Below are 16,869 nucleotides of genomic sequence, written 5' to 3' on the forward strand. Positions count from 1 at the left end.
CGGATTTGGTTCTGTAAACTTTCTGATTATGAGATAAAGAGATATAATCTCTTCATATAATTCCCTGATTGAGATTCATTAAGTTGAACTCTGGGAATTGTATTCGAGTTTAGTCCCTACATGTTGCCTAAGAAAAAGTTGGTGGTGTATTTTGATACACCCACGGTTTAAGTTCTTAACTTGCATAAATGAGAGATGCTTACCTACAAAATTCATAATAACCAGATCTTCACACATTTTGATATCCTTAGCAAAATCAGCAAAAGAAACGACGCAGCGTTCTTTCCATCATAATCACCGGCTGTTTAAACATATTTTCCTTATCTTGGTTAACACATCGCTTACCAGAGTAAAACTCCGACCAATTAATGGATCCAAAATCTCGGAAAAGAGCCACTACTAGAACCAAAACTTGCAGGTAAAACCCTAAAACCACCAGAACTCTTATCAGGAATGAAGAAATCCTGATATCCTCCTTCCAAATTTTCCTCTGCCTCATGGGAGGTAGTCAACAAAAGAGATTGATCAGGCTGAGTCGACGCTATTCAGCCGCAAACGACGGTAGAATTAAGAGAACACAAGAGAAAAAATAAGATGAAATAATCGCACCACCCAACCCTTAAAATCGCACCACCGATAAAAATTTGTACCACCTCACAAGTTCTCTACCGCTTACTTCATAGGTAGTTTTATTAATCTTTGCTATAGACTAAACAAGCCCATTTTTTAAGGAATGGAGGTAGCAGTAGTAATACACGCCTAAATTTTAAAATCAAAATGGATTCCGGAAGCGGTGTCCAATGGAACATGTGTTAAACGAAGAATGTCTCTCTTGGAAGGGAAGAACACACAATCTAGGAGTTCATTCCAAGGCGGCAAATAGGGTTTCTTTTGAGAAAAGCGAGATCCACCTTGTGTCGGAAGAGACCACGATTGGTTACATACAGTATCATGCGGGGAACTCTGCAAGATGGGTTCGATGAATAGCTCAATTGAGAAGTAGCGTTTTGGCGTAAAAGAATCTCAATTTGATGGCACTATCAAACTTGCAATATATAAACAAGCTCCTAAACTCTTCTACATTACAGAGAAAGAACATCAAGCATGTAACACAAATACACTGTCAAATCATCACTAACAACTTCACTCATCTTTCATACCTCTTCAACCACCTCATCAACTTATACTCCAAATGTGGTCAACTTAGCCAAACCCTACTCTTATTCTCAAACACCAACCATTCCAATAATAAGAATGTCATTACCTGGACATCTCTCATTACTCAATTCTCGCGTACCCGCAAGTCTAATGAAGCATTAAACCTATTTAACCAGATGAGACAAACAGGGGTGCATCCTAATCAGTTTACCTTCTCGGCTGTATTACCAGCTTGTGCTGAAACAATGAGTGGGAAACAGATACATTGTTTGGGTTTGAAACGTGGGTTTGATTCTGATGTGTTTGTTGGGAGTGGTTTGATTGATATGTATGGGAAGTGTTGTGAAATGGGTTATGCAGAGAAGGTGTTTGATGAAATGCCCGAGAGAAATTTGGTTTCTTGGAATTCTTTGATTGTTGGGTTTTCGAAGAATAGGTTGTATGAGAAGGCAATGACTGTTTTTAAGGAGGTTTTAGTTTGTCCTGATCAAGTGAGTTTTTCTACTGTGTTGAGTGCGTGCGCAAACAGTGGTAATTTTTGTTTTGGGAGACAGGTTCATGGGGTAGGGATTAAACATGGTTTAGTTGAATTGGCGTATGTGAAGAACTCGTTGGTAGACATGTATAGTAAATGTGTTGGATTTGAAGAAGCTTTGAAGTTGTTTAGGACCATAGGAGATAAAGATGTTGTTACATGGAATGTTATGGTGATGGGCTTGTTACAAAATAATTGCTTTGAAGAAGCTTGTAACTGTTTTTGGGTCATGAGAAGTGAAGGTGTATCGCCTGACGAGGCATCTCTTTCAACTGCATTGCATGCTTCTGCTAGTCTTGGAGCACTTGATCAAGGAGCATTGATCCATAATCAGATCATTAAGAGTGGGTTTATGTCGAATACTTGCGTGTCAAGCGCTTTGGTAACGATGTATGCTAAATGTGGTGGTTTGGTAGACGCTCGCCGTGTGTTTGACGAAATTGAGGATAGGAGTGTTGTTTGTTGGACAGCCATGATTGCAGCTTGTCAACTACATGGCTTTGGAGATCAAGTGATTGACATGTTTGAGGAAATGTTGGTGAAGGGGATTAAACCTGATCGTATCACTCTTGTCTGTGTTCTTTCAGCTTGTGGGTATACTGGACGCGTGGAAGAAGGGTTAAAGTACTATGATTCCATGAAATGGTTGTATGGGATCGAACCTGGATCAGAGCATTACGCATGCATAGTTGATATGTTAAGTCGAGCTGGTCGATTGGATGAGGCAAAGATGTTTGTCGAGTCAATGCCACTTGAGCCTGACCCATTGGTCTGGGGAGCTTTGCTTGGGGGTTGCAGGAAATACAGTAACCTTGAGATAGGTAGAGAGGTCGCAGAAAGGCTTTTTAAGATGGAGCCAAGAAATTCTGGGAATTACGTGCTTCTTTCTAACATATATGCACGTTATGGGATGTTAGAAAAAGCTAAAGAAGTACGAAAAATGATGGGGCTAAGCGGGGTGAAAAAAGAGCCTGGGTATAGTTGGGGTTGACATTAAAGAACACAACTTACTTATTCACAATGCATGATAATTCACATCCTTGGACGGATAAGATATATGAAATGTTGCGGAAATTAGCAGATTTGGCACAGAAGAGAGGATATGTTGCTGAAACAGAATATGCAGTTAAAGATGAGAGGATATGGTACCATAATGAGAAACTAGCCCTTGCACATGGATTTTCTGGCTTTGCCAGTTGGTACACCAATTAGGATAAAGAAGAACCAAGGACTTGTGGTGATTGCCACACAGTTATGGATTTTGCTTCCGAGATTTTTGATAGGAAGATAATTGTCAGGGATATCAATAGGTTTCACAGATCCTCAGCTGGCTTATGCTTATGTGGGGAATTTTGGTGAACAGTGGTTTAAATTTGACATAACTTGGTTTTGTTAAACCAGAAGAGAACCATATAAATGATTGTTTTGAGAAGTCTATGGTCAATCTTATTTCATGATTAACCCTGTGCTACAAGCAGAAGGGTTAGGGAATTTTTCATCTATAATACTGGCCATGCATGTAACAAGTGGGTCATCCTAGTGAAACTGAGCTTCCGAAACCTCAAGTGAACTCCCGATCTCATCTCCCTTATTCTCAGTGAGAGTGTTACTGGTCAATCTGTGCCCTGCAATATGCTTCTTGAGATCAACAATCTGCTGGTAAATGGTTTCTCTACTCTCTACTACTTATCACTGTCAATTCATATTTCTCTATCTGAAGTGGTTTAGTTGTTTTTCAGGTATCATGCTTCTGAGATTAACTCCATACCAACAGATCATCGTTATTCATGCTTCTTTAACCATTGATTGTGAGTAGAAACCATCACTTTTCCTGAGATAGGTTAATTCCAATCAAGTTATGATGCTCAAAAACAAATTTGAACTTCCATATATCGCTTACCAGAATTTGCTATTGAAAAAGGCCCATTATTACTTTCCATTATTTTTTGTCTGGTAAAAGATGTAGAGACAGTTCAAGGCGGGGTTTCGAGATGTTTCTCGGATCATGTTGGCCACATTAATTATCATGACTCGTCAAAGTCTTCAGTATGCTCCAAGCCTTTGATTAATAATCATTCACAGTATCGCATCTGGGTGAATTAGCTCTAGTTCAACTACTATCCTATAGATGGACCTTTAAGGGGTCATAGTTCTCTCCGATTATTGGGAGTATCTTGCCATCCTGAATATATGTCATTGTCCCTGTCACTGTAGGATGATTTTGCTATTACTGTGTCCAAAATGATTAGAGTGAGAACTACTACAAAGTCGTATATAGCCCTAATAAGTGTTATTTGAAACTGTTAGGGATTATATAGGGCTTACTCTATATATGGTCACATACTCACTTCCTAAATGATAACTCTGCAATGAGTTGGTCTTTGCCTTAAATGTCCTGATTGCAGAACATCTGTCTACTGCTAATCATAAATGCTTGATGTAAAAGTTAAGAATCTATGTCCAATTCATATTTTTGAGAGAAGTTAAGAACAAATGCTAGAAATGGAAATGCTTCCTAATGATAGTCACCAAGAGTTGTATAAGAAATACAAGGTTAGAAACGAGGAGTAATAAGTAGCGAGTAACTAATGCTGTAACAATTAGCTTCTTAAAGCAGATGAAAATTAGATAGGTGGCAGATTTGTTTCAAAAAGAAAAAATTGTTTAAAAAAGTCTGATTATATAGTAGACAGATGAACATGCATGTCTGACAAATAATTTTTTAATTTTTCTTTAATAATTGATAACAGCAGATAGTGGTCCCTGCACCATAGAGGCTGTCTGTTAATAATCTTTGTTCCTTAACTACCATTTTCGGATGATATTTTCCTGATGATCTATCAATGCACTGTATATTTTCTGTGTTGCCTTTTGTTTTCATTATAGTCTCAAAAATATGCTGATCTCATGACACCGACTCTTCTTTCCATTCACTATATGGTATGGTTTTCCGCAATAAACTCATAGTAAACATCATCTAGTCTGCTGCTTAGCTTTTTAGATGGTTACTGCCTGAACAATCAATCTAATGATACAGGATGCGTTTGATCGTAATAATGACCTCATCATTATGGATCTTTACTGGGAAGTTGGCTGTACTGATCCGGACTGATCTTGATTTATGAGTCTGTTTCAAGTTATTTGTGTCTGCCACACTAGGTTTCTTAAAGGAAATAATGATGGACACCTACTAAAATAAGAGTCAAACATTGAGTGTTCTTGCTAGTGGTCAAATTGCAGATTGCAGAAGAGTGAGTGAATGTGAGAGAGAATCCACTAGCTATGCTCCAGAACAGGTTTCGCAGCCAAGAATGGCAGAGAGAGAGGGAGCATTAAAATTCTACTTATCAGCAGGAGCCCCACTCTACACACACCTTCTATGTCTCCAGGAAAGCATGCTTCTTCTACTAGTTAATCAATATAATCTTCTGTCTCTTCCCCTGGTCTGTTTTAAGAATCATTATGTCAGTTTATCATCTTAATCATCGTCTTTGCATTCAATATTTATTTCTTTTACACTGCACGAAAAGTCTCGGTGGGGGTTAGGGATAATTCAAGAGAGTATTGAAAGGATTTCCTGAACCACATTCACACTAAAGCTTCAAATAGAGGTTTATTGGGTGAAAGTCTTTTCCTTAATTTCTGCCAATGAAACAAGTGTCTAACTAACTTTCATGTTAAACTATGTTTGATTGGACACGAAAGACTTAGTAATAGAATTCTTTTCTCTCTTTAGTGATTGGGGAAATGATTTTTTGTATTTGTCATTACTATATTGGTAATTTTATTGGCATGTGTAACCCATGTTCTTCATATCTGCTTTGTTTTCTGGAAAGCAGTATATGTTGGAGAAATCAGACAAAATGGTCCCTCTCTTTCTGGTCCTTTGGGCGTCATGCTGAGGGATATATACAATGAGAAGTGCAGCAGCTATATATATATATATATATGAACAACAGAAACCTCGACTCAAATTCAGGCTGCTGGGTATTTACTTACACGCAAGCATGTCATTTAGATTTTTATCGTTTTGCATTGACACAGTACTGGATCTTTTTACAGAATATCATTATTTGTTACCTGACAACGAGATTCTATGATGGGTAAGAGGATTTAGAGTTGTTGAAATCGATAAATTAGGATTTAAAGTACCGATACCATCATTATCATGATCATGTATCCATGGTTATGTTTTGAAGAAGGGGGACAATGGGTACATTTAAAAATGAAGACTACCAAGTAGGTGACAGAAATTATGATTTTTATTTTTCTTAATCTGATGAAACAGATTACCGACTCACTCGAGATCTGTATGTGTATGTCATCAACTTGGTTGTCAACGTGGTAAGTTTTTCTTTTCTTTACAATCATCTATGATCTGTCTGAAAACCTCATCTCATATATTTTATCCAGTTAATATGTATTTCTCGCACGATCTTGTGGTTGTCATTATTTTGCTGGTAATGCACCTGTCAACTGTGAGGCAGAGCAAATAATTAACTGCTCTTGTAAACCTGCAGTGAAGCTACTTGAGGGAGTTCACACGAGGGGTTCGAGTTTGGAGTTGCATTATTAACATAGAACCATGAGGACGAAAGACATGCAGAAGGACCCAAGGGAACTGATTTGCATCCACAGTGAGGGCGGTGGGTAGCAGTCGGAAGTGCCTTGAACATTTTCTCCCATAACCCTCAACAGACTAGATTAGACACAAGAACATGTGTATGTATATGATCTTCATAAACCGATTAACAACCGAAGATGAAAAAGATTACAGTAGTAAAAGTAAGGTGAATTAAGGTAAAAGTCAGGTGTATTTTGGTCTGGTTGCTGAAATTGGCTTGATTCTTCCTCTTTCCCGGGGCAAAGAAGATGACAATAATACAAAAACAAGAGAGGGTGAGTCAGTCATAAGTGCCCGTGGCGCGGGACCGTTGGCCAGATCGGTAGGCACGAGCAGAACATGAAGCTACAGAAGAGAGAAAGATATCGTTTTTGGATTTGCGGCACTCCACCTCTATGCAATTTTTATAACAATAATGACATGATGACACCATATTATTATTACCACAGAAAATGGACATGAAAGAACAACAAACAAATTGATGGGGAAAGAACATCAACAAAGCTGTAACAGTCAAGGATCGTTTCATAACGGTATTGGATGGATTATCTTATATTGTGGTTCAGTAGGGAGGATGGAATTTTTGCTCTATTCTTTTCTCTCTTTCCATGGAATAGAATATCAAAAAACCCATCACCCACTGTAACACCTACATCCCGGAGATGGTCTGTCTGGCTCCGATTATTATATAGAAACTAATAGTATGGAGCTTAGGATATCATGAATTCTAGGGGCGTGGTTTTAAGTTGGCTTTAAGTCGGTTAAGAGAGTTGGAAGGCAACATTTACCGGGGAATCAAAATGAGATGAGTAACGGGCGAATGCAATAAGACAAGCACGGTGGGGTTGGTTGGGGGTTTCCGATTGGGAGCCGGACCATGTCAGTGTTATAGTGGGGAGTAAATTTTGTCAGGTTGGAAGAAGCACATCAAACCCTAGTTAGCAATTCGGGATTCGGCAAACGTACGGAACGTCATACGTACGAGTATTATACGGTTTTGTAAAATCCAGATTCGGTCCAAAATTCGGTCAACGGGACGTGATTCGTTAGTAATTCGGAACGGCATACGTACGTGTATAATTCGATTTATAAATGTGAGTTCGGCTCTGAAAATTCGGTATCTATATATAACAAATAATTTGTATTTATAAGGTCATAGACCAATTTTTATGCATATATGTGAGTTATTTAAAGAAAAAATAAACTTAATATGATGATATTAATAATATATACAACATTAGTTATCCAAGAGGACGTCGTATGGTGGTTTAGATGCTTGGTTAGTGAGTTTGAGATCTTTCTCACCTTCACCTTCAAATCTCTTCAGTCGTTTTTGTTTCATAAAAATTACAACACGTCTAATATTCGGTCGTGTATGCTCGGGAGGCAGTAAAGCCCAAAAAGTGGGATCTTTGAAAAGTAAAAGCTAAAGAATTTATGGCGAATTAAACGGACGTATCATTCGTGATACGTAAAATTCGTGAACGATTCGCGAATAATCCGGGAATGCCACATAATACGCGACTTGGGTTCGGAGTTACAAACGTACGGGAATAAGACGGTAATTCGTGATACGGAAAAATTCGCGAATGATTCGCGAATCATCCGTGAACTTACTAACTAGGCATCAAACAACCATTATACCCAAAACTAGATAGCACACACAAAGCATGTGATCATCACACACGCGTTAGTGTTGCATTAGTTTGGTCCCTCTTTTTGGAGTGTAACTATAACAAAGACTAGGCCCTACACCACCACCATCACTTGTAGCAATGGAGACAAGATGCACCACCCCTGGTAAATACAAAACGTGGAATATAGACCAAATCTCCATGATTCCAGCCGTGGCTGCTATAGTGCAATAAAATGATGAGAATTCAGAAGGATGAATGTGGCCAGATTTGATTATTTGGTTGAGTGAATGGAAGTATGGCTTTCCACTTATAGAAATAGACTCACACTCTTTGTTCTAAGAAACCAGGAGAAAGTGGTAGCTTTTGCCAGCGGAAAACTAAATTTTTTCTTAATTAAGTATGATTATAAGCTCTTTAAGTTCGAGAATCAGTCCCTGACAAACAGATTGCAGGGTAATCGAGGAATAGATTGGTTGGCCAGACGACGAACTCTCATCCCTGAAATTATAAATTCGAGTTTCTGCACCGAATCACCGAACGATTTTTCTTTTTTTAAGAAAAAAAAGGCTATTTGCAGGGTAGTGCATTTAACCATTCAATAGATGCTTGTTTAGTGGCAGGAGTCATATGTTGTTCCCGTCAAAAGAGTCATTAGCTAAAAACATTGTTGACGGCAAATAAAATTTTTATACTTGCACTTTCCCATCCTTCTAATCCAAGTCTTATATTAGCTTCTTTATAAACTTGTTTAATTAAATTTGGTCTTTTTCACTAATTAATCAAATGTTCCTTCCTAGTCCCTCCAACAATCATGGTGATAGTACTATACTTGTACAGAAAACGAATTTAACTAACTAATTAGACTACTATAAGAATCTAGATAGACAAATAGAAAGATAGCTATTAATGATCCTTAATCACGATTAGCAAGTCAATCTCTTTGTTAATTATTTCTTTTTTCAGCCTTAAAATGGGATAGAAACCAAATCTGATATTTCAAACCCTAAATAGTTTAAAGTGAGTAGGTTAGGAGATATGAAGATATGTTAACTCCTTTTTATATGTCCGTATAACCATTTATTTAACATTATCTTAACTCTAGCTAGCTACATTATTTACATAAAGTAATGGGTGCTAAACAAGAGGATAATATCTAAATCAAAAGAAAAAGAATATAATACTACAAAAATCTTATCTTGTTAGATAATGAGATTGGAGCTCTATATGCAGAATATGTCCTAATTCGGAAGAATGATGTAAAATTTAGATCAATGACGTTAACAGCACAAAGTGGACATAGTCATGTATGCCATGCACAAATTCGCACTAATTGATGTAGAAGTGCAAAATTAGAATTTTTTTCCATCACCAATGCAAAATCTAACATATTTAAAAATTTATTCAGATAAACGCGATAAATTTTATCTATCACTTCGTACAAAAGAAAAAAGAAAATCCAAGCGATGATTTGGTAAACTAAGCTAATAGTAATTACACGACATCTCCAACGGCCCTCTTTCCCACAGTAAATCAATAATAATTACACGAGATCTCTAATGTTTGAGCGGAGAGTCGAATTGCTGAATAACTACACGAGATTTCTAATGTTTGAGCGGAAACCCGAACCGCTAACCTCCTATTTAAAAGTCAGACTCCTGATCAACTAGGATAATCCCATATGGTTGAATTATACTAAATGACTTTATAATAAATTTTTTTACAACATATCCTAAATCGCCGTGTAATAACCTTTTAAGCTTACAAAATCACTTTCTAAAGGAAAATAATAAAACAAAATAAAATTAGTTTATAGACACTATGCCGTATACCAAACGGTACAAGTATGAATGGCGATGATTGGTTCGGAAGTGGTGTCGGTGTTGGCCGGGCCCTTCCATTCGTAGAACCAAAACCATATTAGTCCAAACCAAGTCTATTTTAATTTTTTGTTTCCGACGAAATGGAAAAGAAAATAAAGGACAACCATGGTTAAAGGGTCGGTCAGATATTATCCTAATAGCCATGGTTAAGTAGCACCAGTAGAGGAGACTAGTATTTCTGTTGTGTTTTTAAAGTTCTTCTCCCCAGCAGCTAGCCGTCATGGATCCTCAGCTACTCACTCCCAAACTCCTTTTCCATTGAACAACAACTAGAAGTTGCAGAACAACAACGACCCACAGTTCTTGTTTGGGATTTTCATTGTTGTATATAAATAATCAGAGTGAGTGAGTGATCTCAAGATATTTGTGTTTTTGACTGACTGACTGATTGAGGAGGTTGTTGTGGTTGTTTTACCGTGTGTGCTTTTCAGTTTCTAATTTCAAGGATAAGAGCTGCAAAAGTGGGTTGGTTGAAGAAGGTGGTTACTTCAATGGATGGAGTGTGCAAAAGTCTGTACAGAAGAAGAATGAAGCTGGTGTAGAGACTGATTTTGATAATGTAAATTAACCAAAAAATGCCAAATTCATCTTCTCATCTTCATCATCACCGTTTCAGCAACAAACTTGATTCATCATCTACAGCAACAACACAACCCACTCGGATGACTTATTCTTCTGCTGCTGCTACTGATCTTGATTTCCCGTGAGTCTCTCTATTCATTTAAAAAACTATTCTTTTACTTTAATATACTTTTTGGTATTTTTAAGTTCAATCTTATCAATTGATTATTGGTTTGATGATGTAGACCTGAGAATGAATTCGTGGAGTTAGTGTGTGAAAACGGTCAAATTATGATGCACGGCCAATCAGGTAGTAGGAACAGGAAGAATTTATCTGTTGGTGGTTTTTCATCTCCTTCATCTAAGAAAGATGCAGCAGGAGGAGGAGGAGATGTTGTCAATTCAAAGATTGGTAGTAAGTTTGGTAATATGGATGCTGCCGCCGCCAATGATTTCTCGGCCGCGACTGGAGGGCCTTCTTCGGCACATCATCACATTGGGGGATTGAATCAAGATGATGATATTGGTCCATGGTTGAGTTATCCTCTTGAAGATTCTATGCAACATGATTATGGTTCAGATTTCTTCTCTGAATTGACTGGGGTCAATCTCAATTCCTTGTCTTCCTCTCATCAGACTCACACGGCTCAGTCTCAGAATTTTGGTGTGGTTCCATTTGAAATTAAGAATACTAGTGCTAGATATTCTCAGATGATTACGGATTCCAATTTGTCCACTGACACCACCACAGCAACTAGGCCTAGGAGCAGTAGTATCAATCAGTTAGAATGCCATAATTCGAATTCATCTCCTCGACCAAGAGCTTCAGATTTCAGCAGTGGTGATGTTAACCAGGCATCTTATAGATATTCAAAGCAGACACCAGAAGCAGCAGGTAAAGTGCTTATCCCGAAGATGCAGAAGCAAGATCAAGTTCCCATCACTAGTACTCCTCTGGGTTTGATGAATTTTTCCTACTTTTCGCGCCCTGCTGCACTTGTTAAAGCCAATCTTCAGGGCATCAGCGTTGCACCCAGTGCAGGTTTATCCAGCGCAGATAGGACAGGAAGTAAGGTTAAGATGTCTGGTTTTAGTAGCAACCCTGTCGAGTCCCCTCTCATTGACTTGACGACTAGTTCCAAAGGTGTTGGAGGATTCCAAAATCCACCAGTTCAGATTGTAAGCAAGGTGGATATTGATCCATCAACCAGTAACCCTGCTAAGGAATTGTCCTCTGCTGAGCAGTCTGGGGCAATCTCTCGAGAAGATGCCTCTAGGAGTACTGAGTTGACAGATAAAATTCTTCGTCAAACGTCGAGTTTTGCGGCAAGTACAAACACAGAAAGGCCAGACACTGATAAGAGTGTGGAACCACCGGTTGCATCTTCTTCGATGTGCTCGGGAAACAGTGCTGGAGGAACTTCTAATGATTACAAACACTCCTCCAAGAGGAAATCTCGCGAAGTAGATGAGTCTGAATACCAAAGTGAAGTAAGTGAAAGTCCAACGCTTGCCTCTTTGCTTCTGTATATTTCTTGAATTCTGAATTTGTAAATGTCTTTCCATGTATCTGACGAGATCAATTTTGATTCAGGATGTAGAAGAAGAGTCTGCAGGGGCAAGAAAACAATCTAATGCTAGAGGAGGCTCAGGTGCTAAGAGGACTAGAGCTGCGGAAGTGCATAATTTGTCTGAAAGAGTGAGTACGACTTCCTAGCAGGACTCCATTTCATTTGTGCTTACCCATTGTTAGATTCTTAACTATTTGGATATGCAATTCAGAGACGGAGGGATAGAATAAATGAGAAGATGCGAGCATTACAAGAACTCATACCCAACTGCAATAAGGTAGGTAATGTGCATTCAAGTGTTCCTTTTAAATTTAGTAGGTTCCTTTCTCGGATGCTGTTTATGCTTGCTGGAGTTCTCTTTATTTATTTCATACAAATAGTTTTTGCTGCTTTTGCTGACTTACAAGTCGTGCTATTACAAGGTGGACAAAGCTTCAATGCTTGATGAGGCCATTGAGTATCTGAAGACTCTTCAGCTTCAAGTACAGGTAAACATTCTATTGCATAATATGTGATATCCATAAATACGTATAAACTGTAGCCTTGGACTAAACAAAAATTCCATGAAACAGATTATGTCGATGGGAACAGGGATGTATATGCCTCCAATGATGCTACCTACCGGAATGCAACGTATGCCTGGACAACACATGCCGCACTTCCCACACATGGGTGTTGGGATGGGAATGGGAATGGGCATGGGTTTTGGGATGGGAATACTCGATATGGGCAGCGCTTCTTCGATGATGCAGGTGCCTCCAATGCATAACATGCAGTTCCCTTGCCCACCTCTTCCGGGACACAATAATTTTCCCACCATGCCTGGATCTAACCTTCAGATGTTTGGGCACCCTGGTCGAGGGATACCCATGCCAATGCCACATCCATCCTATGCCCCTCCATCTGAAGGCCCTTACGCAAAATCGGTTCCGGTGCCTGATGTCCCGAGAACTGCTACTCCTGCTGAAATTCCAGGACCAGCATCCACGTCAAGTTCCAAGGACATTAACTTACAAGTAATTCAGAATGCAAACGTCGAAAGCCAGCAGAACCCAAAGTCTCAGGTTTGTGCATTTTATCCTAAAGCTAATACTAACTGTTAGAAAGAGAAAGAAACTATGTAGGAGCCCTTAAATTTTATTGCATATACTAGAATACAGGGGATACTATTTCTTCAGAACAAAATGTCTTCATTGAAGCCTCTAATCTTGTAAAAGCCATTAACTGTCCATTCATTTACCAGCAGGACCAAGAAGCAGGAGATGGGTTTAAGCTGTCCACTCTGGCTCAAAGAAGCGATCAAAGTCCGCCTGTGGTGGCAACTGAGAAATCTACTCTTCCAACAGGAATGGGACCTTAGCTGTTTGAATAGTGTATGGGTTATTGATGGTTGGTTTGGTAGAAAAGCTTCAATTGACAACTAGTTACGTCTGAGAAGAAGAAGAAGAAGTGGCATATAGATACATACGAGCAGTCTGCTTCTTATTCCATTCATTCGTTTTGATCTTTGTTATAGAGCTGACTTAAATTGTCAGGGTGACTCCACTCTCTAGAGATGGAGAACTCAACTAGAAGTTCCTCCCATAAACATATGCATTCCAGTGTCTGTTGTATCACTACTATTCTATACTAACTCCTATAAGAATTTTGCTGAGCTGAAAGCGGGTTGTGTTGTCTGCTGCCTTTTTCTTCATATTTTTGCCTTTTGTTGTATATTCAGTTGCCAGACCCATTATGTATGTATGAGTGTCTGAGTTGATCTCTAATATGGAAATCTATTAATAGTTGAAGCTGTGCTTCATTATCCCTGCCACTCTAAACATTAGTTTTGAGCAATAAAAGCTTTTCTTGTTCTTTTGTTTTGTTCAGGCTTTACTTCTGTTGGTAAGTTGGAACGGGACTATGCTGCAACAGTAACAGGTAATTCTGAACTGTATGGACTGTAAATGAGAAACCGCTTATTCTTGGATGTTCTGTTTCTTCTTGCTGTTTTATGATGAAGATTGTGTTCGAGCAACATTACTGGCTACTGATCTTAATGTTGTTTTCCCTGCCGGTGGCATTAGCTGTTGATGTCCTGAAAAGCTCTGTGGGTTGATCAATTCTCTGAGTCTTCAATTTGAACCACGTCTGGAAGCGTGATTAGATTGTTACTGTTGGGGAATAATAATTAAAAATTAATCAAACAACTAAATAATATAAGAGGCACTTATCTGATTTTTGTGTCTACTCCTTAGTCAACTGTTAATGTCTTGAACATCCTGCTAAACACCATAGAAAGAAGAAAACGGTAATGGTAGATTGAGGCGCATGTTCAACATATTGTCCGTAAGACAAGAATCCCCGGCTATACTCTGAAAAAGATGATGCTATATCCCTACGGGTACATCTGCCTCCAAGGTACAACAATCTTAACAAGCTTGAATAGCACATTCAAACTTGTCCTTCTAGAACTTGGCAGTCGAAAACTCACAAATCGTTAGCACTTAAAACCTCGTATCAAACATAGAAGACGAAGAAGAAGTTCTCTACACGCACGGCAAGAGAAGAAAAGTTCACATCACATAAAACCCTAACCCAAATCCAAAATATATAAGTAAACTTATCCCGTAAAAAACGAAGATATAAATTTGGTAGGTATTTTTATTTTTGGAAAACCGTTTTATTATTAATTTTTATTCACATAAAACTGTATTTTTTCCAACAATTCCCCACATGAATAAAAATATGATAAAAACACGGAAAATTAGGAAATATCACGAATAGGCATAGGTGTCCATAAGGTCTTGAACCTTTGATTAGTGAGAGGTTACATGAACTACTTATTAGCCAGTGTCCATAAGGTCTTGAACTGTCAAAGATTTGGTGTAATTCGCGATAACCACACATGATATCTCCAAGTTGCTGCCAAGCTCCGCCGTTGTGTCTATTTTGGCCCTGGACGTCTTGTTTTTCAGAATGCTCTAGACAATCAGCTCATATTCTCATAGGAAGCGACCAACTTCCTCATTCAGATAGGTGCGTTCCATCAAGAGTGTTCACTCCTACACCCCACTTCAATCTTAAATTGAAACTATATAACTCATTAAGACTTATTAAAAGTCATCCTTCACGTGCAGTCACACTATCACATCTACATCATAGGGAAGGGACAGAGAATTAATTCTCTGATAGTGTTTACCTTTACCCACCACAAATTAGTTGTCTCATTCGAAACCTTGATCTTGGGGTCTCCAGTCAGTAAGGTTGAGTATCCTTCATGGCAAGTTTATTTTATGAGCTTAAGTCCCATCCCCCTCGATGTATAATTACAAATTATCTCTCTAGATTATCCTTTCGTCAAAGGATCACTAATTTTTCTGTTGACTTCACTAAGTCCATGAGGTTCTCTTTTGACTTTACATGTCTACTGAGACTCTCTTTTTGACTTTCACGAATCAACTAAAATTACTTCATTAGAGAGTATAGTTCTCTTACCGAATTAGCCTTCTCTGAGTATGTCTAGACTTTGTCATTGCTCATTTACTTTAGACTCACATAGTCAATTGAGTTTCTGCAATGATGGCCACAGGCTTCGGTCACAGAGGAATATCTTCTAAGAAGGATATTGATATCCATCGGCTTCCTCTCATGCTTGAATTAAAGCACACAAACTTTGATTTCTTAAAAATCAAGTTCATCATGTCTGTTTTAAGGAATTCCTTAGATAGACACTCCTTAAGAGGATACACACATAGGATAAGATTTTTCATAGCCTGTAACAACAACATCTCTCAAGGTCAGTATAATATGTATCACATACACAATTTAATATGTACCACAAGTCGTATTGCAAGTCTCTGATCAGATCATCCCAGTAATTCTTTTGAGATACTAGTGTATTTGTATACACATGCTATACTGCACATTTACAACACACATTAACCGCATCGAGTTTGACAAAGACCATTTCCTTCAGAATATCTTTTGGTTCACTTAGATCCTTTAGATCATATCAATCAACTTGGTCTTTCAGTCAAATCGTAAATATCACATGTACTATTCACTAGTACATTCTTTATAGCTACCTTAAAATTAAGGTTAGTGCAATATATATCACATATTTGTAATTAAACATGTACCTCATGCATTCCAATCACTCGAACTCTAGTCAGAGCATCCCTGTGATTTCCCAGGGTAAACGCGGATATGCACATCTGTTTTACAACACATAAACACGTTAGACAGAAACTATTTCCTCAAAATTTCTTTTGATTACTTACTGATCCTTTAGACCACGTCAAAACACATTAGTTTCCTGCAAAATCTTCAACATCTGAGATTTGTTAGTGGTTGTAATATATATAACAATGGAATACCGAAATATATGCATTATTCACTAACATATACATACAATCCGGTTGTATAAGGTACACTTCATGTTTTCTTACCTAGTAGTTTGTCTCACATCTTGATCAACCTTTTAAGGATACCACCACTACGACTACTTATGTATCGTTACACAGTTACACCCAATTAACGCATACAGTAAAGAAACTTACTGTATTGTAAGAAACAAGCCAAAGTAATCTCTGATTACCTCTTTTCTCTAGATCACTGCTGCCTGAAATGGTCCATAATCTCATATCTCTGCGAACTCTCACAGTTGAGGAATATAGATCATAGATATCAGCACCTCCACCTATAGTGAATTCTTGACAAGCTTGGTCAGAATCAAATTAATTAACATTATGTATGCTATCAGCACTGCCGTGCATCGAATTAAACAAGTCAAGGGGATTTCTTGATTTCTTTGGCAAAAGAAAAATCCAGCAATATGTTTTTCAACAAAACTCAGCATTCCTTGAATCGCACACAAGCAATAATTTTTAGCAAAAATTCAAAGTTCAAAATATGCATCAAT

At 38.1% G+C, this 16,869-nt stretch overlaps 1 protein-coding gene and 1 pseudogene across 2 annotated transcripts; both read left to right on the top strand.

Moving 5' to 3' along the window:
- Positions 1-250: 250 nt before the first annotated feature.
- On the top strand, positions 251-3,125 carry LOC113358032 (annotated as a pseudogene).
- Positions 3,126-9,916: 6,791 nt separating this feature from the next.
- On the top strand, positions 9,917-13,819 carry LOC113358034 (transcription factor PHYTOCHROME INTERACTING FACTOR-LIKE 15-like). 2 transcript variants are annotated; one of them, XM_026601537.1, is made up of 7 exons: positions 9,917-10,537; positions 10,641-11,886; positions 11,990-12,094; positions 12,178-12,243; positions 12,389-12,454; positions 12,539-13,030; positions 13,210-13,819. In XM_026601537.1, the coding sequence occupies exons 1-7, from the start codon at positions 10,410-10,412 to the stop codon at positions 13,324-13,326; spliced, it is 2,220 nt and encodes a 739-aa protein (XP_026457322.1). In that variant the 5' UTR covers positions 9,917-10,409; the 3' UTR covers positions 13,327-13,819. The 2 variants fall into 2 exon arrangements, with proteins under 2 accessions (XP_026457322.1, XP_026457323.1); XM_026601538.1 differs by having other exon boundaries at positions 13,213-13,819.
- The last annotated feature ends 3,050 nt before the right edge of the window (positions 13,820-16,869 follow it).

Source organism: Papaver somniferum, chromosome 3 (genome assembly GCF_003573695.1).
Source record: "Papaver somniferum cultivar HN1 chromosome 3, ASM357369v1, whole genome shotgun sequence".
Taxonomy (NCBI): Eukaryota; Viridiplantae; Streptophyta; class Magnoliopsida; order Ranunculales; family Papaveraceae; genus Papaver; species Papaver somniferum.

What these genes read in the sequence shown, in the direction of transcription:
- LOC113358034 (XM_026601537.1), top strand. Translation starts at nt 10,410, where the DNA reads ATGCCAAATTCATCTTCTCATCTTCATCATCACCGTTTCAGCAACAAA. An exon ending in GCTACTGATCTTGATTTCCC is followed by an intron (nt 10,538 to 10,640) that starts GTGAGTCTCTCT and finishes TTGATGATGTAG; the next exon opens with ACCTGAGAATGAATTCGTGG. An exon ending in AGTCTGAATACCAAAGTGAA is followed by an intron (nt 11,887 to 11,989) that starts GTAAGTGAAAGT and finishes ATTTTGATTCAG; the next exon opens with GATGTAGAAGAAGAGTCTGC.